Source organism: Panulirus ornatus, chromosome 19, assembly GCF_036320965.1.
Source record: "Panulirus ornatus isolate Po-2019 chromosome 19, ASM3632096v1, whole genome shotgun sequence".
Classification (NCBI taxonomy): Eukaryota; Metazoa; Arthropoda; class Malacostraca; order Decapoda; family Palinuridae; genus Panulirus; species Panulirus ornatus.
The window spans coordinates 63,697,163-63,724,086 of record NC_092242.1 but is presented as its reverse complement, the minus strand read 5'-3'; the positions used below and the strand labels follow the sequence as shown (position 1 = coordinate 63,724,086).

The following is a 26,924-nucleotide window of genomic DNA, read 5'->3' as shown; positions in this document are numbered from 1 at the left end:
GCTAAAAAAAAAAAAAGGTAGAAATAGTAGGTAAGAGCATTAGCTGAAAGCATTGTGTAGTAGTAGTAGGTTGTAACATTAGACAGGAAAATTAGGTAGACACAGTAGAATTAGCTGGTAGGAACATTAGGAAAGCGCCTCTGAAAATACTACAGTAGAGTTGCCCTTTGCCAGTGGCCTGTTAAGAGTGAGGCACAAAAGGTTAAAGAGCAGCCCTGGAGTTCAACATTAATGGAGACTCTTTTGCCATGGCTACCCCCTTAAGGAAGTTCCCAAAGGGAACAGGTGTCAGAGATACAGAGAGGTATATGCATAGAACAAGGTAAAAAGAGAAAGAAAAAAAAGACAAATGAATCAAAAAAGGGTGGCAGTCATCATCTAAGTCATGGTTTATGTGTGAAGTATCAGTCAGCCAGTGCATAAGGGCAGCAACCTATGCCAACCTGGTGCTATCTCCTGCTTGGGAGAGGGGCAACAAACCACATAGGATCTTCAAACTATTTTTTGAAAACTGTAAGGAACTTCTCTGTTCTTGCAGCTTAATGCAAGAAATGATTTCAGGATTTTCCAATTTATCATGGTGAAAGGATTATAGCAATATATGGAGAACTAAGATACATACAAGGAGCAACTACAAAGATATATAAAAAAAAGTACTCATAGTTATGACCACATAAGACGAACCTCAAAAAACTATACCAAATGAGTACCCAGAGAAAAGAAGCATATACACAAGACATCTGATGGGTAGAGCAGTAACGGTGTAGAAAAAGCAGTGTCCATTAAGCAAGCCAAGCGATAAGTACGAAATGCTAGTCCTGCCATAGTGGTGAAATCTCATCACAGGTACTTGTAAGCAGATAGGTGGTACTTCTTGTTCTCTCCGCTTATGACATGTATACCTGTTAATCAGATTCTCATAAGTAATTTTCCCCCATATGTCTAAACAATTACAATACACCTCTTCAGCTCCCTTAATCATATGCTTCTTACCACCACACCTTCCTCTTACTCAATCATTTATTACTTGATGAACCTTCCTCATGCCACATATTGTCCTCAATCATTTCATTTCCAACACACACACAGGATACTGCATGCATGTGCATGTGTGTGTGTGTGTAGCACATGCATGTCTGGATCTACATACACAGCAGTAAAGACATGGTACACATAAACAAGGTCAAGAGACAGGGTAACACAAGTGAAAAATTCCCCCTGTAATACACAATTAGTAATCACAAATAAATGAATATAAAAAGTAAATAAACAATACCTAACAGGAAAACATAAATGACTGATTGACCATTAAATCAAAACCTATTTGGAAAAAGGATGTTACTTTACATAAAGCAGGATGTGAAAAAAATTATGATCAACTTTCCCTAAGTATTTTATTAGCCGATCCATACAGGTGTTCAAAACCCTAGAGAAAACAATAGTACACTGGCGGCTGACTTGGGCTGGGGACTTTAGTTAAGAGACAGAATCTTTTCAACAAGATCTCTTACATTTTCAAGTTTCAAAACTGCATTTATGAATAAAATTTCATAAAATATCAAAAGCATTATACAGAAACTTGAGGATGATGTTTACGAGTTAATGGAGTTTGCCAGAGCCCTAAAATAATCTGACAAAATTTTGACAACTGTGAGCTGTAAGTGATTAACTATGGATGGATACTGTTTATGGTCACTGCCTGCCTTATCCACTACCAAAACACTGGATACAAGATTTTTTCTTTCTTTATTACAGCTCTTTTGAAAATCCTTGGGATTTATTATGTATAATATCAAATGGCATCATCTGATTTAAATTCAATTATAAAAACTATCAATATGATAATCTTAAAAATCTTTAGATAAATTTTTCAAAGAAACAGTTCATGGCAGTCAGTCACCTTTCACATCCAATAACCCATACTTAGTCATCTTGACAGAATGCCATGAAGTAGTGGCATATTATGTATGCAATTCCCAAAGTTTAGTTATGAGCAAAGGCATTGTGGATCGTTCTTTGTTACCAATAAAATATAGTTGATGTAGAATTCTGGCAACCATCTTTCAAACAATCCACGATGCATCTGCTGTTCTGCACCCATAAGGACTCCCCTGACTCGAGAGCTCAAACCTTCACTGGAGGCTCCACCTAAACTGGAAGTGCAAACTGAGGTAATGTGCAGACACTTGGTTGTCAAGACGAGCCAATAAGTCTTCCTAGTCTATCATTTCCTCGCATGAATACTTATACCCTGTTCTCAAGAACAGGAACATAAAAATACCCAATAAGGCACAGATAAGATGCTACAGTTTGGCAAAAATGAACCACACTGGGGGCTAACAGTATCAAAAACAACAGGTAACACTGTAGTCCTGAATCAGGAGACAATGTCAACCCGCCATCAACTGTCTGACAACAATGTCAAGCTACCAACAGTTGAGTCAGACAGTACTGCCATCAGCTGTACTTGCCAACATAGCAAGTCTGCCATCAGTTGTTTGGGCTCAAGTCTGCTGAACATATATCCACAGCCTGCTTGGCTCTCCTTCATTGAGCATGAAAAACATAAAGACCTAGGAGAGTCCCAGGCTTCCAACAGGACCCTAGGGCAGCAGTCACACAATCAGGAGGGACCTGGCCATCATATTATAAAGCTTTATATCACTTGCTTCGGCACATCTGTCTTGCATATCTCAGCATTGCACTGTAATGATTTCCTCCGGCCTCGAGCTTCATTTGACAAGTACCTGTTGTTCTGACCGTTTCCCATCGACCATTTGAATTTCTTAAAAGAAACTTACCCTGACTGGCTACTATATCATCTAACAGAAACAAACAAGAGAATAACAGCAGTCATCACAGCATCAGAGGAGGAAATATACCACGATTATCAGAAAGATGCACTTGGCTCATAATCATCCAGCTTATTCTACAAAATGGGCCAAGTTGGACTCTCTTCTCCACTAATATGCTTAGCAAACAAATTTCAAATTAAATAATAATCTTACCAACTCGAGACTTAATGCTTGAAATACATGAAGACTAGTTGAATAATTTTTCTTTTGTCAGCATATCACACTGCAATTACATCCACTACTACAATGAATTTAGCAAATTCCTACTTAGCTAGGTATCCAGTGCTAATAAGGAATTTTAGTCAGCAACCCCAACTACCATGACTGCCACACCTGATTCCCACAGATGTAGATTTGACATATTACAAAATACATGTACTCTGAAAATCTTAAATCCCCTATTATCGTTTGTACAAAACATAAGACCTTTAACTTGGGGCTGCTAGACTACTGAGCAAAAGCTCTACAACATATGCCAAACCAGTGTATCCACTCATAAGTCTATAATTTTTGTAACCCTAAAATAAAAGATTAAAGTTCTGATATACTGTACTGCATTAGTGCTTTGATTGGCTGTGCTAAATTTATTTGTTTAGAATTGGGTTTATGATTATACATATGAGTAAACTGGTTGGTAGGCCCACCATGTATTTCAAACAAATATTATATTTTCAGTCATCCATCTTACTAGCATCAATATGATTGAGATTTAATAAGGTACTTCCCTTGCTCTGAGTATGATGGCAAGAAATGTATCTATGAAACAAGCGGAGTCTAGTTAGTCCAATGGCCTTGGCCTAGAATGATGACCACTCTGATGCAGATCCCCTGTTTCCTGTAGCGCCTCCATAACCCCTTTCCCTCCCTACGGCATCCCACCCACCCTTTCCCTAATCAGTCTCCCACTCCCCTGTCCCGAGCACCCACACAATGTGCCACCTTGTAAAAATGTTACCCAGGATTAGATGCTAGTAATAATATTCAAAATTTATTACAATATTGAACAGAAAAGCCTGATTGTCAGGCAACAATGTAGAACCACACTACGATGGTGGTTCAGGAGTGACTTGCGTCTCAACAAGGGAACATCAGAGCTGTGCAGCACCTGGAGTAGTTCACACTGAGAGCACTCTCTTCAGGTGATCCCATACTAAATATGCTCCCCAAGGGAAGTATTTCTCCAGTACTGAGGTCTTCCCCAGGGTGTTGCTCCTTTACTGCCAAGCCCTGTGTCCAGGCAGTACCCAATATTTACATATAGTCATCCAAGTCAATGTCGTTGAACTCCTCTTCCAAGTCTGCTAGCTGTTGTAAGTCTACCTTGTAGCGCAAGATCCCTGCAAAAAATAAAAAAGTATATATAGTTAAGTTTTTTGCAACAACTCCTAACAGACATAAACAAGATCACTATGTTACCTTCCTTCTGCAATCACAAAAATACTTGTATTCATTCTTGAAAATAGATTTCTGGAAAACAAACATTCTTCAATCCTTGACAAATGGAATCTGACTAACATGACACATCAAGAATTTTTTTTAAGGTGAAAAAAAAAACAGATACAACAAAAATTCTTAATAGAATGTCTGGTGATCTCTCACAAGCAACAGCTGCAAATCCATTCACATACCAACTCATTAACAGAAAACTAAGGACTTCAGGATGTCAGTATTAAAAGCTAGATTAGGAAAAAATACTACTTAATTATCTCAGAAAAAAAATTATTCCTTGGGGTGTTGAAGAAAAACAGACAACCCACAAATCTCCTACATGTCACAGAAAAACCAGTACCCATGTATCTCCTATATGCCAAAAAAGGCAACTAAGAGGGGATGGAGTAGGGTGGCTGGAAATCTCTGCCTCTTGTATCATCACTTTCTAAATGATGGAACTGGAAAAGGTGATTTGCCACTCTCAAGGGCTCTGTTCTTGATGCTACCACATAAAGCAGATGAAATGGTTGAAAAGAAAAAAAAATCCTTGGCGAGGTAGCAACTAGAACAAACACATCCAATCTCTAGCTGACGTGCACAAAGCACCTAAATCTGGGACTTTCATCCACAGTCAAGCCCTACAGATTACTCCAATATCTATCTTAGATTGTTCCCTATGTCTTGATTCAGCCCACTGACAGTATGTGACCCCTATATACAACATAGATCCAATTCATTCTGTCCCTTGCATGATTCTTACTTTCCTGAATGTTTCAGCCTCAATATCCCAAAACCTATTTCACTCCATCCTTCTACATGCTTCTTGGTCTACCCCAATCCTATGTCCCTCCACTTCTGGCATGTAGATCCTGTAAGACAGTCTTTTTCTACATATCGTTTGTATACATTCAAACCATTTCAGTACACAATGATAAAAAACTCAATGAGACTACACTTAATATCAAACCCTCTTACATACATAAAAAATCCTCAGGCACTTCATTTCCAACACCTCCAACCTATTCCTTTCTTTGTTCATGGTCCAAGACATATCCATGCAACACTGTCAGGACTACTGTACCTTTAAACATATATATACACCTTAACCCTGACAGGCAATGACTTCTTCAATACACTCCTAATATGCATCCAGAATTTTAACCCACCCTCCGAAACTAAGACTTGGTTCAGTTACCATGACTCCATCTGCTGAGACATTTATTTCCTGGTACCTAAAGTACACCACTTCCTCAAAGAACCCCCCCATTCAAAGCTTTCTTTAAAACATCCTGTCTAACCACCCTGCAGCACTTCATTAACTTACTATGTTCACACTTTTAATTTTTTTTCACATACTCTCTAAAAACTTCCATGTTCCTCTAATACAAGCATAATGCAGATATAAGCCTTGCCCCATCATCCTTACATTTACCCCCTCACTGTCCCATTCTCAAATAGATTTAACACCCTTAATGAAATCACACACCCTTGATGCAGACCCACCTTCGCCAGGAAACAGTTCCCTCGTCCCTTCCTACAATATGGAGGCCTTACTTCCCCAGTAAAAGCTCCTCAGTGGATGCAGTAACTTTCAATTTACACCATATATCCATAGCAATTTCCATACAGCATCTCTGTCAACCCCAATATGAACTTTCTGCAGGTACATAAACCAGTCCATAAACCAGCTAACTTTCCTGAAACCATGGTGTTTTTCCACAATCAGCTGCTCAGAGCAAGAAACCACCCTCTCAGTCACCACTCTTCCATACATCTTACCAAGTACACTCAAAAAGCTGATACCTCTATAAATAAGAACAGTCTCTGGGACTTCACCATGGATGGTAAGCTCTTGTTTCAGTACATTTATAAATGACAGCTAGAGTGGGGAGTCTGTGCAAATGAGGCCTTTGTTAGTTTGTTCCTAACACTAAGGCAAGTAAAAATACTGTAGTTAATTGAAAATCATAATTCATATAACAAACCTAAACTGTATAATCAACCCATGCAATAATAAAAACAACTAATATTTATTACCACAACAACATCAAAGTTATTCATCCTACCATGCAACCTTAATTCAGAGTTAGATATATTATTTCTGGAGCCACTTCAAAGAAAACCCCACCATCTTACTGAAAACTTTTGATACAATTAAAGTTACATTAGAGAGAAAACATGCTAAATCACACAAAAATAAAGCAATCCACTAACTGACCCGAAACCAAATTTGTGGATTATATTCAAATATAATCATCCAGATCAACATCTAGGTCAGCAAGTTCCTCCATATCTTCCAGACATTGCAAGTCCACCTTGTACCGGAGGATGCCTAACAAACATAACACTAAGCATATAAATCAAATGAAGAATAATCATTAAAAGTATGAAAGCAGATAGAAAGAGATAACAAATACTCAAATTGGCTGAAAGAAAAGGTATGGTCCCATCAGAAATTTCACAAACTTATGAATAAGACTATTATTATTCAAGTTTGGCACCCTACCCACCATAAATATATCCCTGAGATACTGAAAGTATCATTACTCAAGTAAGGCTCTCTACCCAACACATATATATGTATCCATGAGTTAGTGTAATGTCCAGAGTCGATTATACATTAAATGTGACATACCTACACGTATCAACAACATATGATAGGGTTGAAGAGAAGCCTTGTGGAAGGTCTTACTAATTCATGGTGTGGGATGAGACATACAAGAAGCAGTGAGAAGATTCTATAGTGTTAGCTGTGTGTGAGGAGGTTGAGAGAAGAGTAAATGTTTCCAGGGAAAGTGGGTCTGCAGCAGGAGTGTGTGACGTCACCATGGCTGATGAATTTGTTTATAGGTGGGGTAGTGAGGCAGGTAAATGCAGGATCCTTAAAAAGAGGGGCGATTATGAAGTAAACAGGAGGGGAGGGGAGGCCTGGAAAGTGAATCATTTGTTGTCTGCTGATGGCAGCACTGATGGCAGATCAACTGAGAAGCTGCAAAAGCTGTTGTCTTAGCCTGGTAGTGGCTCTAATCCATGCAGGGGCAGGAAAACAACAGACTCATTTATGGCATGAAGGTCCTTGATAACACAGTACCCTTTTTTGTCCAATGTCAATGATATAGCCAACCCAAAGTTGAAGTCTCTCATAGCATAACCAAAAACAGGGCGAGTCTGTTAATATATGACCAGAAATACTGGAGACAATAAAAGTGATCATAAATACTTATGGCACTCTACAAAATCACCATGTTACATAATATTTTTCATAATATTACATTGACCAATTCAGATGACTACACTATTGATGCATAATATACCTACCTATTCTTCATTCAGTATGATAAGGGAATAATTCACAATCATGGAAAAATTTACAATACAAAAACAAAGATAGCAAGATAAACTAAAAATATCAACAAATGTCTTAGGCATCAGTCTTTAAACTCACTTCATATTGGTGATATTATGGCTAGATTTACTAGACAGTGTACAAAATTTTTGAGGACAATCATACTCGTAAAATACTCGTAAAAAACAAATATGTCCATATCTATGAACCAGTCACCATTATCAAATGCACCCAAGGTTTAATTTGTGGATGATGGCTGGGCCCCATCCAGGAACTCCCCCTTCCTCCCCAAAAAAGCTAAAGTCCTTCAAATAATTCTCCGACATTAGTTTTTCTTGCCCTTTAATTATCTATTATTCTTATACTCTCCCTATAAAGAAGAGTGTGCCACACAATGAAGCATCCCTTACACAATGGTTAACTTATATTTCCACATATCAAGCATACTGCAGCCTCAAATTAAACAGACAGCAGAGGAGTTCTAAACTAGTTTTTCATTAATGATTGAAATATGAATGTGTGATGCAAGAGAGAATTTGCACAGCATGAGGAAATGATAGTATAACTAGTTACGAAAGAAAACTGACACATAATACTTAAAAGATTATACAAGTTCTACTAGATGTGATTGACCTGAGAGGACCATAGCTTCATAAAGGAATGGATAAGAAAAAACAATAAAGACCAAAAATCTCTAAATAATAAAGTACCTCTGTCCTAAATTATTAATCAATTTAATACATACCTCCAATACCACCAAACCCTCGGACATATTGTGAGCCTTCCTGCGAGCGGTCTGTAATAATTTCTAAGGTTGCACCAAAGCTCTTGTAGTTATTTGCAAGCCATTCTAGTAATGGCATTGAATCTACTAACTCCAGTTCTACCCCAGTCTGCGAAAAAACAAATGAAACAATCAAAAGATTATGATACTATAGCTTGGTGTTATCAATAAAAACAACTGTAAAACATTCAGTGCAAGTTAGGTTCAGAAAGTCCAGAGGTCATAAAGGGTTATGTAGAGTCTGCATTACCTGTGATTTGACAACAGCTGCAGAATCAAATAATTCAAGGGGTGATGAAGGCAAGCCTAGAACCCCTTCCACTCCCTCCCAGTAATCCTAACTCCACCATCACCTCAAACCCGCATCACCAATATTTGTGGTATGCTTAAAGGAAGCCCAAATATGCGATTCTCTGGAAATAGTTTTACATCTTTTCATATCTACTTCATCCTAAAAACCACCGAAAAAGCATTATGCTCAACAACTTTACAAATCCACGTAATAAAATTCATTATTGCTAAGTTTTCATTTAATATCATCTTAAATGAATGAAACGAGAGCATTGTAAGTTGTTTTCAAATTAAGTTGCTTCATGTTAAAACATGCAGAAAACTGTTATGGAACATAATCCCCCTTATACTGTGGGTTTCAACAACTCAATTTACAATGACTCAAGTTGCAACGAGGTTTCCAATAATATAATGCAAATGTAAATTGGGGGCTGGAAGCACTGATTATCATTAACCCTAAAAGGAAAATCAATCCTTTTAGACTTCTGAGAGCACAATCTATATCCCATATCATATGGTAAACCAGTAAAAAATCAAAGGAATTCACCATTCCATCCAGCCACTTAAACTGAAAAACTGACAAGTATAATGTGCCTCAAAAGACATATGTTTTAAGTTAAATGACTTTAAACAAGAAGTTTTTAATGTTATTTTGACTGAGGGCAAATAACAACAAAGCACTGGTTGGAGTGTTCTGGAAATATGGGCAATGTACAAAAGGATAACATGCAAGAAAACAAAAAAAGGTAAATGTAAATGCATGATGGTTACACAAAATGTATCATGTGGCTCTTACTCCACTCTCACAAAGCAACAATGAAAGGATAACTCTGATGTAATGCAAGGGCAATCTGAATATTATCACACAAGTAAAACCTCCATGCAAGGGCAATCTGAATATTATCACACATGTAAAACCTCCAAGTGCAAATGATTTCAACAAACTGACACGTTAAATGAAAATGTATGAACAGATGAACTTACAGCTTTGTCTGTAAAGTGAGTCTTGTCCTTTTCTTGCTCAGGAGTTAAGTGTAAAATAGTTTCTTCTCCAGACTGGTGGTTCTTCAGGACATATCTGAGATCAGGGAATATGATCAACTTGTTACTCTTATCTACTCTACCTAATTGAATTATATAAATTGTTTTCTTCTACACAGATAGTATCATAATTAAGTAAACCCTCCTCCAAATACTAGTCTTTATTTATTTCTAAATAATATTAACTCTATCTTCCTCAATTATATCTTTACTATCCTTCAACTTTACCTTCCATCACCCTCTCATCTCATTCCAACAAACTAAAAATTCAACCAGGTGAATATCTGCTGACCAAAGACTGTTTCTATTCGTGGATAGGGAAGTGGAGATAAATGCCAGTCTTGAAAGTGAAGGTCAAGTCTACAATAAGGTTGGAGTGGTGGAGCATGATACGTGAATCAATTGCTGAGGGAAGCTCCAGAAACGTGCAATTACTTGACAGAAAGGTGAGAGCATATGTAAAAAATGTAAGGTATATGAGTGCACTAGGAGCAAGACAAGATCATTTGCATGTAACTAAAAATGTGGATGATTTAGAGGCAGACTGCTTTGGATAGCCTTAGAGTGAAAACTTGATCAATTTATCATCATGTAACATGATCAGTCACAAGGACCCCTAATAATGTTTTTAAAAATACGTTCACAAGGAAAGCTACCTTCTTTTTGTAGGACCCTTATCCACAACCACAGTTCTTGAGTCTCCACCTGATTAACTACTATCTGGACTGCTATCAGTCTCATAAAGGACATTGCATAACTACAAAAAATAAATACATTCTTTAACACTCAAGATCTTTCTTTTATGAATATATGCAACTTACCTGACAAGATCAAGGTTCTCCCAACAAATGAGAATCTCAACAGCTCCACATTCAAGAGCTTTCAGGGTGTCCGCAACTCCAAAGCAGTACTTTCCTGTGTCTTGACTAATCTCTTCAAAATATTTTGCTGTAGCAAAAATAAAATGATTGGATAAATAAATCATATTTCCAAGAAAGAGGTTAAAAATTTTGCTTTTTAACAAACAATAAATTCACATGTGTGGGTTAATGTGAAATATTCATTTCTAAAAGCAGTAAGTTATCATTTCATTTGTGGCTAACTTTCCATTCACTTCATATGGCATTTACTGTGAATGCAACCACAATTCTCAATGTTTCTCCTGTACATCTAGTCCCCACATACTAGAATTTCAGCACCTGGTTTCATGTGTAAGGAACTCATGAAAAAATATTTCATAAGAGATAAAAACACCAAAGGAACTGAAAATGTTTCAGAAACACCAGGCAATCACAGGCACAAGCAATCATTCGCTAGCAAGAGGCAGCACCTCCAAGACATATACACAGTATTATATCATGTATATTGTCCATGAAGACAAGAATGAAATAATGCCCTTAAGATATCAAAAATAAAATTCCCTGCAGCAGCTTGTCCATTTCACATGTGTTATGATGGGCACATAATCTGGAATGTTTACACTGTATATTGCGTTAAAATACCTTGCACAAAAGCAAACAGCGAGTCATGCGACAAGAAGAAAAGCTGAAGAGGCATGAAATACAGAGATAAACTTAAGACATACCAAGGCACTTTAATGCTGATCAACATGGTGCCGATATGGCCATAGCCTCAACCTACCGTTCCATATCCAAAGCAACTTCACATACACAGTTTAATTCAAGGTATCATATTACTACTGTACTTCTATGCAAATATTCTTCATTCGGATACTTAAATTAATAATGAACCTCCATCAAAAATGTACATTTTTTGTAAATCAAGCTAAAAAACCTTTCCCAAGAACACATCAATCATCCTAATAAATAATAAAGGAAAATCTGGTCCACTCCCCAGTGTTTCCATTAGTTGTGATTTCCCCTTTTTATGCTTTAAGGGTGATTTTTTTCTTTTCTAAAGGGGATTAGCAGACACATGAGGGAGAGATGTAACTTTATGATGATACATTTCCCCTGTAACAGGTGACTATAAGCCAAATCATTATATCAGTAAGTTACTGAACTACGAGACCCTAATTTAACTGTTGAAATTGAAATTCAAAATGCAGTACTTATTTACATACTGCATAAATATCAGACGAATTCAAGAGGAGAGACACCAGAAGCGAATGTAAAGAAAAACATATGCAAACACAAAAAATAATTCTAAAGGACTGTGTAGAGTGGTGCTACAACTGTACATGAAGCTTTAGACTGTAATTTCCCCAAAGAGAAGCTGGTAATTGGGATAAGCAATCTAATTCTGCAGGATAAAGATATCAAGTTTTAATCATTCTTACATATCTTGTCCTAATCAAGAAAATAATCATGAACTAATCAACAGAAAACAATTAAAAAGGGGCAAAATGATAAACTCTAAATACTAATTAGACAATGGGGAAAACTATACCGCCATATTCAGAGGGGCTATTAGATGAGTGAATAAGGATACTCAGAAATTGTCTTGAAATATGCAATAGTTTATAAAACCAAAGAAAGAATTACAAATGATGTTCAATGTGCAAAACAAACCAGAAAACTTATTCACCAATGAGTTTCTTCTCTTGGATGAACTTGACATTTGCAAGAGATTCTGCTGCTAGTTCAATGGCCTGATTGAAGCCATTCTCGCCACCGTATGATACATCAACAAGCTTTATCACTTTCCCTTGTAACCTCTGAAAAGAAAATATACTTCAAAGTTGTATGCTTTATCAGGAAAAACAATATAACACTAATTAGGCAATCAGCTATCAACTGCTTCAATTCTGTCATTGTCAACCGTTCATATATTTTTCACAAATATTTCAAGTATCACTGCCAAGTCTGATACCTGAAGATGTTGAAATCACTGGAAGCAATATATTCTAAATCAAAGAATCCTGCCATCCTACTTAAGAAGCAATTCTAGAAATCAATATTTTTATCAAGTACACTATTTTACTCTGAGAGATGTCATAGCACATACATTGTATGTATTCATCACTCTACAAGAGAGCACCCACACACACAAAAAAATTACTTTGTCAAATTCACAGTAAATATGACTATTTCCTTTATCATATTCAAACTACAAACTATAAAATAAACATATATGTGAATCTCTTTGTATGATCACAATAAAGACACCATATTACATGAAGGAGATTAAACATGAAAGTATTATGAGATACAAAGATCAGTACAGAATTTACCAAGATAGTAGGTAATCCAAGTATGAAGCTATCTGGTACCACTTTAAAGAAATTAGTTGTATGTTTGTTAAACTTCCTAATGAGAACCAGGGAACATGAAAAGCTGGGGGAAAACCATGGAAAGGTCTGTGTGGTCTGTTTATGGACAAGGGGCTGTGATATCAGTGAAGATAATCAGACTTAGTGAATTAGTTGATTTAGCAAGAGGTGTTTCTGACATAAAAATTGATTTTAGACTGCATGCATAAGACAATTACTGTGAGCCTGGATGGAGACAAATAAAAACGCACATCCTACCCAATGAGTAAGCCTGTATGCAAGATGAATATTCAAGGAGTGGTCAAATTAATGAGGAAAACCTTAAATGTTTTATCATAAGGAATAGGTAAAAGATAGTGATAAGGGTCCAACAAAGATTTTTGCACTAGGACTACCAAATATATTACTAAATTGATAGATATGGATGTAAATGTATAAGTGCATGTATATGGGTGTTTATGTATATATGTGTATATGGGTGGATGGGCCATTCTTCGTCTGTTTCCTGGCACTACCTTGCTGACACAGGAAACGGCATTCAAGTACAATGAATATAAATAAAAAAAGATAGAAAACACAGTTTAGATAACTTACAGGGTCAAACATATCTGACTGGGAGAGTTCAGTCTTAAAGTCAGCAGATCCCGCTAAAACTAATCCAGCAATGTTAGGCTTATCATTTGAGATAAATAGTTGGACTGCAGTCTCTGCTACCTGTAAGAAAATTTCAAGAAGATACTTCAACATTTACACCTTTACATGTAAGAAATCTCAACATTTCTATCTAACAATGCATGTATCTACTGTTCAAACCCTTAAAACAACAAAGTATATGGAGCAGCTTCAACAATCTTATACCAACCATCTATACACATTTAACCATTAATGGGTGAGATAGCAATACTCAAAATGTCAGTTAAAGAATTTCTATGTAAAACAGTCTGAGTACCGGCAAGCGCCAAATGCCTTAGTGATCAAGATAAAATGAGAAAATGTAGCAAAAAGTGCACACAGAGGATAATAGCAGTAGTTAAAACTCACCTTTCTAACATAATTGTGACGCTTCTCCATACGTAAACGTGCAAATCGTAAAGCTGACTGACCACCACGACCTGGAGCACAAAAATAAATTAATGATTTAATTCATTATAAGCATAAATGCTATTAAGTGATGAAGTAAATGGAAAGTTACAAAATTCTTTACCAGGATAGCAAGGCATTTGTGTAAGCATGATGGGAGGAGGGTGATTAGTTTCTAGTAAAGGTGGGCATGCATTAAAGATGTGTGATGTCATCATGACTGTTTAACTCCGTTTGCTGTGACAGTCTCTTTTTTTTATTTCTCTTTTAACTGCCTTGCCCTTTCCCAACTCAGTTAGGTAACACCAAGAACAATGACTGCCTTTGAGGAAAACTAAACCTTTAGTTCCCCATCTCACAACTATAGAAGAGGAAGGATTTCCTGCCCCTACCTCCAAGCCCTTTTAGTTGCCTCCTCAAACACCCAAGAAACACATTGGCTAAATTCTTTCTCCCCATCCGCAAGGATGACATTTGAATTTATTCAAAAATCAATTTTCCTCATCTCCAACATTTGGATTTACTCCACACCTTTCAAAAGTCTTTTCCCTTTACTGCAAGATTCACAAACCCCTTACAGAATTTGAAACACCCAACAAGCTCCCACGTGTGTTGCCATTTACGAACAATCTCACGTATTATGAAAATAAAACATAAATGACTTGCCACTTAAATTGCCAGGTGTTCTTCTAAACCTTTACCTGTCTAATGGTGTTCTAGTGTCTGGGGTAAACCATGGAAAGGTGTGTGGGACTTGATGTGGAAAGGGAGCTGTAGTTTCAGTGCATTACACATGACAGCCCTGGTTCAATCCAATGACAGCACGTCAACCCCGGTATACCATGTCGTTCCACTTCACTTTATTCCTTGCACGCCTTTCACCCTCCTCTATGTCCGGGCCCTAATTGCTCAAAATTTTCACACTCCATCCTTCCACCTCCAATTTGGTCTCCAACTTCTTCTCGTTCCCTCCACCTCTGACACATATATCCTCTATCCTCACTCATTCTCTCCTTATGTCCAAACCATTTCAACACACCCCCTTCTGCTCTCTCAACCACACTTTTTTTTATTTCCATTCATCTCTTACTTTTTCATTACTTACTAGGTCAAACCAACTAACACAACATTTTGTCCTCAAACATTTCATTTCCAACACATCCATTCTCCTCCGTACAACCTAATCTATAGCCCATGCTTCACAACCATAAAACACTGTTGGAACTACTACTCCTTTAAACATACACATTTATGCTCTCAGAGATAACGTTCTCTCCTTCCACACATTCTTCATCACTCCCAGAACCTTTACCCTCTTCCCCACCCTGTGACTCACTTCTGCTTCCATGGTTCCATCCTCTGCTAAGTCCACTCCCAGATATCTAAAACACTTCACTTCCTCCAATTTTTCTCCATTCAAACTTACATCCCAATTAACTTGTCCCTCTACCCTGCTGAACCTAATAACTTTGCTCTTATTCACATTCAACTTTCTCCTTTCACACACTTTTCCAAACTCAGTAATCAACTTTTGCAGTTTCTTACTTGAATCGGCCATCAGTGCTGTATTACTGGCAAACAATAACTGACTCACTTCCCAGGCTCATCTCCAGCAGACTGCATACTCGCCCCCTCTCTCCAAAACCTGCATTTACCTCCCTGACCACCCTATCCATAAACAAATTAAACAACCATAAATATATATGTGTGTGTGTGTGTGTGTGTGTGTAAGCAGACATATAATGAGAATGAGTGAGAGGTTGACAAAGAGGATATACGAGTCAAAAGTGGAGGGGTCAAAGAGAAGGGGGAAACCAAATTGGAGATGAAAGAAAAGTGAAAAAGATTTTGAGTGCTTGAGGCCTGAACATCTAGTTAAGTAAAAAGCATGCTAGGGATAGAGTGCAGTGGAGACGACATTCCATCAATGGACTGAACCAAGGAACCTAATAGCCAGGGAAAACCACAAAAAGGCCTGTGGGGCCTGGTTGTGGATAGGGGGCTGTGGTTTCAGTGCAATGCACATGACAACTAGTGAATGGATGTGAGTGAAAGAGGCCTTTTCTTTGTCTATCCCTGGTGCTACCTTGATAATGCAGGAAAAGACAAACAAGATTAAATATATCCCTCAAAATCATTTGGTAGGGTAACCCAAGCAAAGTAACTTTTGTCATTTCACAATTCCTAATTGTGCAATTTGAAGCATAAGGGTCTTAACCATCAACATTCTACCTCAACACAGTTCATGCAAAGTGTGGGATATGATAACAGTGCCAAATATATTGAAATATATTACCCTCTATTTCACATTAGTCCTCCTCAAGAAAAAAATATATCACTTCTGAGCTACAGTCATCTGTCTTAAAAAGGGATAACCAGGATATAAGCAAATCTTTGATGCTACACAGAAAGCTTGTGGAAACCAACAAGAGCAACCTTTACTGAATCCCTTAAACGATGTTCCTTCAAAAAAGTATTCATTCGAGTAAATTCAGAGGAGAGGGCTAGAATTTCATCTGGTGAATTAAAATATGTTTAACATTAATCTTCATTCGTGGGCAACTGCCAAGAAATTCCTAGAGCAGGTGTATTTCAGACGTTAACATGGGATATGTCAAGCTGGTGTTTACAATGCTTGGGGACATTTTCTATGAAAAGGACATCTTTTATCATACTTCCGGTGCTTGGATAAATAATTAAATCCTAGCCATATTCTGTTAGTACTAACCATGTTTCTTCGGAAGATCAACAGTAAATTTGTGTAGTACTTCTCGGGTATTTCCCTGCAGCGTCCCAAAGAGCGCACCATTACCATCCATCACAATGAAACCAAATTTGTTGTCGTCTGCCAATAGGGCAGAAAGAGCTTCTGTGTGGAACTGAAACATAATAATTATAACTAAATACAGACACAACTTCTTTAAGTGACATGAACACAACTGCATCATGCTGTCCCTCTTAATTCTGGCCTTCTTCCATAAACAATCAGCACATCTCTTTTATCATTTTCTTTCCTTCACAGGATGTTCACCGTTTCCTGCATAGCAAGGACCCATTCACTCACATCCATTCACTGTCACTTACAATGCATTGAAACCACACTCTGCTATCCACAATCAAGCCCCAAAGACCTTTCCTTAGTTTCCTCCTGCTGCTTCATATGCCTTGATGGCAGTCCACTGACAGTACTTCAACCCCTGTATACAACACTGCTCCAATTCACTCTATCCTGTGCAAACTTTTCACCCTCCTGCATGTTCTGGCCCAAAGCACTCAATATCCTCAATCTATCTTCCCATCTTCAATTTGGTCTCCACCTTCTTTTCTGACACATATATCCTTTTCATCAACCTCTCCTCACTCATTCCCTCCATATGTACAAACCATTCCCACCCCACATAACATCTTCAGCTTTCTCAACCATACTCATCTTACTACGATACCTCTCTCTTACCCATTCTCAACCCACTCATCTTACTACGATACCTCTCTCTTACCCAATCATTATTTTGTCAACCCTTCTCAAACCACTTTATGTCCTCAGATATCTAATTCCCAAAACATTCTCCTCAATAGCCCATGCATTTGCATCCACACATCACTGGGACTAACACTTTCAAACATATCCAGGTATCTAAAGCATTTCACTTCCTTCTGTGTATTCAAACTTACACCAAAAACAACCTATATCTCTGCAGAGATAAACCTAATAGCCTTGCTTTTATTCACATCTATTCTCAACCTTCTCCTTTCACAGATTCCCAAACTCAGACAACAAATTCTGCAGTTTCTCACCTGAATCTGCCACCAGTGCTATATCATCAGCAAACAACAAATGACACTTTCCAGGCCCCCCTCACGCCCTACAGGTTGCATACCTGACTCTCTTTCCAAGACCCTTGCACTTACCTCCCTTACAACCCAATCCAAAAATCAAATACATCTGTTTATCCTCTCTAACTATCTATATCTCTGATACCTGTTCCCAACTGGAACTCCCTCAAGGGTTGGCCACAGCAATAGCAGCTCCATAACTAGAGTACTTCAGTGCCACTTCCAAGCCTTTAGTGCCTCACCCTTAAAAGGTCTCTGGCAGAGGACAATTCTAGCACAGTGTTTGCAGAGGCTCTAATCTTATGTTCCTTCTGACCACTTCTACGTAACACTCATGCCTAATATTTCTAACTACCACTTCTACCTAATATTTCTACCAAATGCTCTTGCTGAAATGCTCTTATTAACTACTATTAATCTTACCATGTTGCCAAAAGGCAAGGCTAGCACAAAGTGCTCACAGCAGGAAAATCTAGAGTTACAAAGAATGAGTTGTGCAAGTTAAGTGTCGTTAAGTGTTATGTAAGACCATGAGAGATAGCATGTTTGTGGACAGAGTGCCATTAGTCCACATGTTAGTGAGGCAGAAGAAGACAGCAACCTAAGTCAGAGGAGTGCAAACTGACAACCACTAAAGTTCTGGCTCACTAAGTAGCTGTCACTAACCCTCCTGATACCCAAGCAAGTAGAACTAGTACAAAGCTCCCTTCCTTCTACCTCCACTTTGGTCTCTCGCTTCTTGTTCCCTCCACCTCTGACATATATCCTCTTTGTCAATCTTTCCTCACTCATTCTCCTCCTATGTCCAAACCATTTAAATAAACCCTCTTCAGTTCTCCCAACCACACTCTTTTCATTACCACACATCTCTCTTACCCTTTCATTTCTTACTCAATCAAACCACCTCACACCATATATCGTCCTCAAACATTTCATTTCCAACACATCCACCCTCCTCCATACAACCATACCAATAGCCCGTGCCTTGCAACCATGTAATATTTTTGCAACTACTATTCTTTCAAACACACCCATTTTTGCTCTTCAGAGATAATGTTCTCTCCAACTCATTCTTCGTCACTCCCAGAACCTTCTCCCCTCCCCCACCCTGTGACTCACTTCCATGGCTCCATTTGCTGCCAAGTCCACTCCAAGATATCTAAAACACTTCACTTCCTCCAATTTTTCTCCATTCAAACTTACATCCCACTCTACTTGTCCCTTAACCCTACTGAACCTAATAACCTTGCTCTTACTTACATTTACTCCCAACTTTCTCCTTTCAAATCTTTCCCTCCAGTTTTGACTTTTCCAAAAGAAGGAATAGAGAAGGGGCCAAGTGAGGATTTTCCCCCTAAGACTGTCCTCTGTTCTCGACGCTACCTTGCTAATACGGGAAACGGCTAATATGTGTGAAAAAAAAATATAAATATGTATATATGTACCTCGCAAATGCGGGAGACAGCGACAAAGTATAATAATAAAAAAAAAAAAATATGTGTATGTGAGAAGATGTGCCTTTCTTCATGTTTCCTGATGCTACCTCACTGATGTGGGAAATGGCAAGCATGAAAAAAAATACCTGGAATAAAGATCACAGTATACTATGAACATGAGAATCGATGAGTGTATGGACAAGCAACTCACCTCCATCTTTGTACATAAACTCAAGACATGAAAGGAATGTTCTCCAAGAAGCTGACAAATTCAATAGGACACAGGAAAGCCCATGATCTCAACCAAGGTTATGCTATAAAGTAAATGCAAGTTGTTAACTCTTTTAATTTCATTTTCTGATGTATTACCTTAATAAATTTTGAAGAGAAATCAGGCATGGGTTATCTATTGGTTCCCAGATGAAATTTAAGAACTGCTTTATTCTAGAACTTTATCTCACTAATGGATAATCTCTTCAGGTCTGATTTCTACCCAAATTTATCATAGCAATGCTTCTGAAGATGAAATTTCAACACAATCAAGAAAAAATGTAAATTCAGCTCCATCTCTAAAAACAAGTTACTTTCAATAAAACAATTATTGTGGCTTGATCTAATCAAACTCAAATTAGCAAAGCTAAGGAATGAGAATCAAATCCATGATGAATGTCACTCACCACTATGTACTATGCAAGGACATAAATAATACCACCAGGCTACAATCATACCTAACCATCAATAACAAGAGGTGAGAAGCCACAACAATAATTACCAGTATAAACACCCACCTTATTGTCGCAAAGGTAGAGTGACGTGTTGATTGGTTTAAATGGTTCAAAATCGATGTTAACCTTCTTCTCCTTCCCTTCTTCTGTTACAATGGTACCACAATAGATAACCAGTCCATTGGGCGGAACTAAAACAAGACATAATATTTTTTAATTTTCATAAAAGCACCAACAGTACATACAGGATTAGAATGCAAAGTGCAACTCTGTTATCTTACTTCATAGCATTGAAAAAACTAAAAAAATGATAACATGAAATATGTGGACAAACCCACCAAGTGGAGATGCCTACAAGCAAACCATGCAAACTTATCAGCACATCCTCAACATATTTCGTAACTGCCATGAATATTTGAAAAGCCACCTAAATCACAAAGCTAAACCAAAATCTTAATTTCAACCTCAGTGAAAAGGTCCCTCTCTCTCTGTGCATTGTACTTTGTTTCTGGACTGTTGTAGATAAAAAAAAGTCTGCCAAAATATAAACATAAATCTTTTTCATTTCCTTTCACAAATTGATTACAGTTTCCTCAAATTAGCAAGGCAGCACCATAATCAGACAAAGAAAAGGCCTCATCCACTCACATTCATTCACTAGCTGTCATATGTGATGCCCTGAAACCACAGCCCCCATGGACAATCAGGCCTCACAGACCTTTCATTGCTTTACCTTGACTACTTCATATGCCCTGGTTCAGTTCAGTCCATTGACAGCAAGTCACCCTCTATATATCACATTGCTTAATTTACTCTATCCTGTGCACATCTTTCTCCCTCCTGCATGTTCAACACCAGATCATCAAATATCTTTTTCACTCCATCCTTCCATCTTCAGTTTGGTCTCCCACTTCTTTCTCTCCCGTCCAACAAATTCTGATATATATCCTCTTCTTCAAGGTGATTAAGAAAAAAAAAAAAATTTATACCCCCATGTAGCATATAGAGGCAAATCATTCTATCTCAAGCATGCCTTTCACACTCATGAATGTTCAGGCCTCAGTACTGCATAACGTCCTCCACTTCATCCTTTCAACACACTGACAGTCACTCTTTCCCCATTGCTCCCTCCATTTCTAACAAATGGAAACTCTTCACTTGGTCATTCTTTGTTACTCCCCCCCCCCATATGACCAATCCATTTCAGCCCACCCTGATCAGTTCTCTTAATCAGACTGTACTTACTACCACATCACTCTCTTACACTAATCCCTTACATGATGAACCCACCTCACATCATCCTCAGGCATTTAATTTCTAACACATCCAACTTCTTTCCTATGGCAAAGAAACACCAGAAATATATCTTCTCCATAATTCAGTGAATCACTCATCAGCATACCTTTAGTATAGAGTTTGAGCCTCTGCTGTACTGACGTGATAGCCGATAAAACTGATAATCTGTTTACTCGAGATTTGATGTTTGATGCTGTGCCAAACTCATCCGCCAACATCTTACTAACTCGTGCAATCTGGTCTTTTGGTGGGATGATTAGCGAAATCATGGAGGTACCGTTCCTGAAGGATAAAATATAATAAATAATACAAATCAAATTTACAAACTTCCCATTTTCACGATAACTTCCAAACCCTGTACTATTTAGAACACATCATTAACTACATAATATAGAACAGATGAAGCTGGAGACAAAATTTTAAAGTTCAAAGCCAACAACAATCAAAATCAAAGGCTGAAAAGTAAGAAAGCCTTGACTTCAGCATTACTGTTCCATCAACACTAGATTTCTGCTTCTCACCCTCTGGCCATTTCCAGACTCTTTATCAATTTCTTGATCTTCCAGATCTCAACATTACGATCCGCACTAGTCTCATCCGAATTATACCCCTGGGACGCCATGATGCTGTGCTGCCTGTGCTACTTGGCCCACAAAACTTGCACTTATGGACTCTGGAAAAAGAGAAAATGGTACAACATTAATTATCCTACTATTTGCAACTGCTGTACATTCACGTATACAAAACCAAATCAAGACTACTTTCAATAAGTGATGCACCATTTAACAATGTATGCTAAAACTTTAACAATACATTGTACAAAAAAAACTTGTTTACTGACTGCACCATTAAAAGTAAAAATCAATAAAACGACTTCTATACATATCTGACATATATCATTAAACACAAAAATATACAATGCTATGCAATTTGCAAATTCACTACTCTAAATAATATCTGGAAACTAAAAACAATATTCTCATCAAAAATCCACGCAAGCTTATGAATGTGATGTTTTCTCTTAGAAAATCAAGATCTTTATGAATCATTCACTTGTGTTCTATCACCATTCTTCAGCAGTCGCCCTCTATCGTGACAATTCTGCCTTCCCTCTGTTCTAGAGATTATTCTAGCTACTGCTCACTACTGCTGTATGCAGACCATTCAGTAAGATCTGGATCCATAGTATATGACTAGCTTCTAATACCCAGTTCTGACATGACGACCAGCCAAAAGATCTTCCAAATATATTCCCTCATCATCGTGCTCAGTACTCAACAATATGCAACCCTGGACCTCCCTTCCAAAACACTCTGTATCTAACCAACAAACTCAAAGTAAAAATAAAAAGCTTGCCCCTACCCCAAACTTCAGTAACCTTTACTCAAAGATCATCCTACCCTAAAAAAATCTAATACTGGCAAACACCTTACAAACTGAAATTATCTGACAAGCACTAACCAACCACTCTCCCAACTCTGTCCTAAACTCCAAAGCACCAGACATACACCCATCATAAACCACATTTCCTAGACAAACATGGGTCACACTCTCCCAAATACATTCCAGACCCAACCAATCATTACAACACAACAAATGCTGTGTCATAGCTAAGATCCTTCATGCCTACGATGCAACTATCATAAAGAAGACTCCTACAACTTACTACTTAATTGCTTTGCATTCCCTACTCTGATGCATGCAAATCCCAACACTTCATGACCTACAGTCCCCATCACTGGGCATACCCAGCTTCCTGAGTACTGAAGCCTCATAAGGATAGAAGGAACTCTTAAGGCAGGAAGTAAGGATATGCATATATTTTCCTTCCTTCCTTTCTATCTTTCACACTTTTGTTTCCCATATTAGCAAGGCAATGCCAAGAACATATGAAGAAAAGGCCTTTCACCCACATCTACCTTCATGAACAATGTTTCAAAACCAAAGCGTCCTATCTACAACCAGGCCCAAAAAATTTTTCTACAGTTTATCCCAACTGCCACATGCCTTGGTCCAGTCCATTAACAGTACATTGCCCTATATAACGTGTAGCTCTAATTCACTCTACCCCATGTACACCTTTCCCCTTCCAGCATGTTCATGCCCTGAGCACTCAAAATCTTATTCACTCCATCCTTCTAATACCAATTTGGTCTCCCCCATCTCCTTGTCCCTCACATTTCTGGCACATATATTTTTTTTCTCAAACCTTCCTCACTCAATCTCTCCATATGCACAAAACACTTAAGCACAACATCTACAATATGGCTTCTTAAGGAGAGATCCATTGATGATACTCTTTCCTGTCTTACTAAAGATTGGTCATCGCACTGAAAGATTATTGGGAATCCTATGTGGTTACCCTTGACATATCTAAAGCTTCTGACAGTGGGTGACATTGGGGTCTCAAGTCTGGGCTACCCTCTCCATCAACAGCGGTGTCCTTCAAGCGTCTGTCCTGTCTCCTTCCCTTTTTCTCCTTTTTATCATTGATTTCCTTTCTTTTACAAATAGCCAAATGCACTCATACACTGATGACTCGACAATGCATTCCTTCATATCCTCCAATTCTGCTCCTTCTTTCACTCGATCTGCATCTCATCTCGTACAAAAATACACCTCAACTAGATACAAAATAGAACGATTTCATAACGAATAAAATCTAATTTCAGACAAATGAACAAAGCAACTAGCACCAATGTAGAAAAATTAAACAGTAGTTACAATCATAAGTTCCTCAGAACCTAACATTCCATAAAAACGATTATTCTTGTTTCTCAAAAATCTTATGTTGTTTCTTACACTGTCTAGGTTAAAAATATTACATTAAAACATAATGAACTTAAAAAATTAATAACAATTACACAACTATAAACTAAACCCTTACTCTGTACACATAACTCCTAAATATCTTTAGAAATTAAAATATTACCTCTTCATGAATATTTCTTAAAATTTCTTACATTCACATACTTTACAATAATCACAACATTCGTTTCCCTCTATGAAGCACCAGGAGTAACCCAGAAAAAGGGGTGCCTGAATGAAAATGAGCTGATACCCATGTTTTACACAACATAATCCTTTACTACCCACAGCAGAACACTCATTAACTGATCATCAGATACCAAACATCTGCACTCTCAAATATATGAAAATAATCAAATAGAGATTAACCATAATTCTCAAGAGACCAGCTCAAGCTTGCCAGACCACAGGAGTTCACCATCTTAGTTTCATTCACTATGTCTGGGTATCCAGTAATCCATCCCAGTCTCACTAGGTTTGTGGGGGGGTCCCATGACCTGGGAATGTTTCAGAACACTATGAATGGTCGCTAGGGCCCTTATACCACGAAATCTTAACACTACCAGAACAAAGTCAACACCTTCCAACTCGGTGGATATTTCTCGTGGTCTCATTTCACAGTTGCTCACCGACACTAAGACATAACACCGTATAGTAAATTCTACTGAAAGGCGCCCAAAACATGCCAGTGATGGGAATATTCCCCTGCCAGGCCCTTAATTGTCAACGATAAGGCAACTGGTAACCTGAGAGTCCGCCAGCTGATTTTGTGCCGAGGCTTTGTACATTGTCCCCTGCCCTCCCATATGGCTCCTAGGGTATCCCTGGCCCTTACACTAGGCGTCATCATCCTCTAGTATCCCTCCTACGATCCTGAGGAGGCTCTAGGATGGAAATTATACTCTGAATCCTGACCGCCAAAAGAGAAACTCTCTAGTAATAGGACTGGGCAGGCTCTCCGCGCCGGCATATTTCACTTCCACTGCGCCTCTCACCGATCATCCTTCCCTCTCACACTCTTACTATCCCATACTGGCGATATATGGACATCACTTACCTTAATTTACGTCCCTACGGTGCGACTAACTTTAAAAATAAAGAGGAAAAAATTTACAAGGGCCCCCTGTGACAGTAGCAGTACAGCATGGCAGTGCGGCACTGTTGAGTTGACAAGGGAATATCACTTTGCGCACACAACCACGTACGCATGTCACTGCATAATGGCGCAACGTAAAACATTGTACCACGTTATTTATTATCAATTAAGGTAATATGATGTAAATACAGCTAAGAAATTCAACCCAAGAATAGGCATTTGTGCTCCATTCCGTCGCGAGGGAATCATCGCCCCTAGCTGCACTTGAGGTAAATTCCATCTGCATTACTTGTTCATTGGAAATCCCAGGTTATAATAATATTTTTGCATGGCCTAGTGGGTTCTGAAATAAATATCACGCCTCTGTTTAGGAAGATCTGGTCACTACTCCCATGGGATGGTCCACAATCGAATTACTGACGGAAACGTGGAAGCAATCTCCGTGCATGAAGGACATAAGTCAAGTACGTGGGAGGTGCATTGGTTTTCTTTTTATCGCAAGGATGAATATCGTGCATTGGATTTTTTTTTTCTTTTGTCTCATTCCTCAGCAACTGCAGTCCCAGGACTCTATCCTGAACCTATGAGTTTGTCACCGATATAAGAGGGTACGGATTAGCTACACTAATGTCAGGATGGCGAATGGGTATAATGGGATATATAGGTCAAACTGTCAAGAGTCCACTACGCCATATTTGAGACATGTTGCTACGCATATAACGAAATTAGTTATCGGTATATATAGCTTTTAACACATTCAGACGGACTTTCACGATCGTTTTGAGAGTTTCTTAAAACCGTGGACTCATATCCTGTTTACAGTGGCTGAAGAAAAGTAGAGGAAGATGTTTCCTTCAGAACAATGGAAGGATTCACCCTTTTGTGTGTATTTGTATATATGTTTTGTGTGTGTGTGTGTGTGTGTGTGTGTGTGTGTGCGTTCAACCTTGTTCAGTGAAACAGTAAATGAGATAAATAAAAACATTTATCCCTTACGTAATGTTGCTGACATGACACGTTCGAAGCGGACGTACCTTTCGAGTACGAGGTTTGGCGATGAATGATGGAGGGACTTGCGTGTGACCTTAAGGTGCGGCAATTAAACCACTAGACTTTTCGTTGTCTTTGTGTGGCGCGTGTGTGTGGCTGTCTCCTGCTCTGTGTCCTCTTTCTTCCCATGTAAGGAAGAAAGGGTAACAGCTACCTTCACACTTCTTACAATCTTTGGCACGCGTCTGTTGGGTGGGGGACTAGCTGAAGTGGTGGCACCAGCGTGCAGGAAATTTTGAACCGCGGGCAAAGTTGATGATGCAAACGAGCGTTACCGAGGAACAGATGCGTTAGGGGGAGGAAGTATGTTGCACAGTCAATATTTTATATCATGGGCGCCGTACAATATTCAGGACGACATTTAAAACTGGGAAACCGAAACGTTAGAAAAAGCCCACCTTAAATGACATTATCACTGAAAAAGCCGAGGCTTCTAATAATGTGCGAGTTTGATGAGATAATTCTAAGTCACATGCTTCATTAAGGACCAATTGCTTTTCTTTTTTTCTATGTAACTCGAAAATATGATTCGGTCCACTCTGTTTGCATATAAAATTGGATCTTTGACGCGAAATTCTTCTTTTTCAATCAAATGGATAATCGTTCTTATGAAACTGGT

The 26,924-nt window shown here is 38.2% G+C and overlaps 1 protein-coding gene across 2 annotated transcripts; it reads right to left on the bottom strand.

The window, feature by feature from the left end:
• Positions 1–1,375: 1,375 nt before the first annotated feature.
• Positions 1,376–25,354, bottom strand: eRF1 (eukaryotic release factor 1). Of its 2 annotated transcripts, XM_071674113.1 has the most exons (13): positions 25,217–25,354; positions 21,873–22,024; positions 21,458–21,633; positions 20,119–20,246; positions 16,789–16,939; positions 14,022–14,092; positions 13,575–13,694; positions 12,296–12,425; positions 10,570–10,696; positions 9,692–9,785; positions 8,378–8,525; positions 6,505–6,618; positions 1,376–4,192 (listed from the first exon to the last, which is right to left on the bottom strand). In XM_071674113.1, the coding sequence occupies exons 2-12, from the start codon at positions 21,971–21,973 to the stop codon at positions 6,530–6,532; spliced, it is 1,335 nt and encodes a 444-aa protein (XP_071530214.1). In that variant the 5' UTR covers positions 21,974–22,024; positions 25,217–25,354; the 3' UTR covers positions 1,376–4,192; positions 6,505–6,529. The 2 variants fall into 2 exon arrangements, with proteins under 2 accessions (XP_071530214.1, XP_071530215.1); XM_071674114.1 differs by lacking the exon at positions 6,505–6,618.
• Between the last annotated feature and the right edge of the window lie 1,570 nt (positions 25,355–26,924).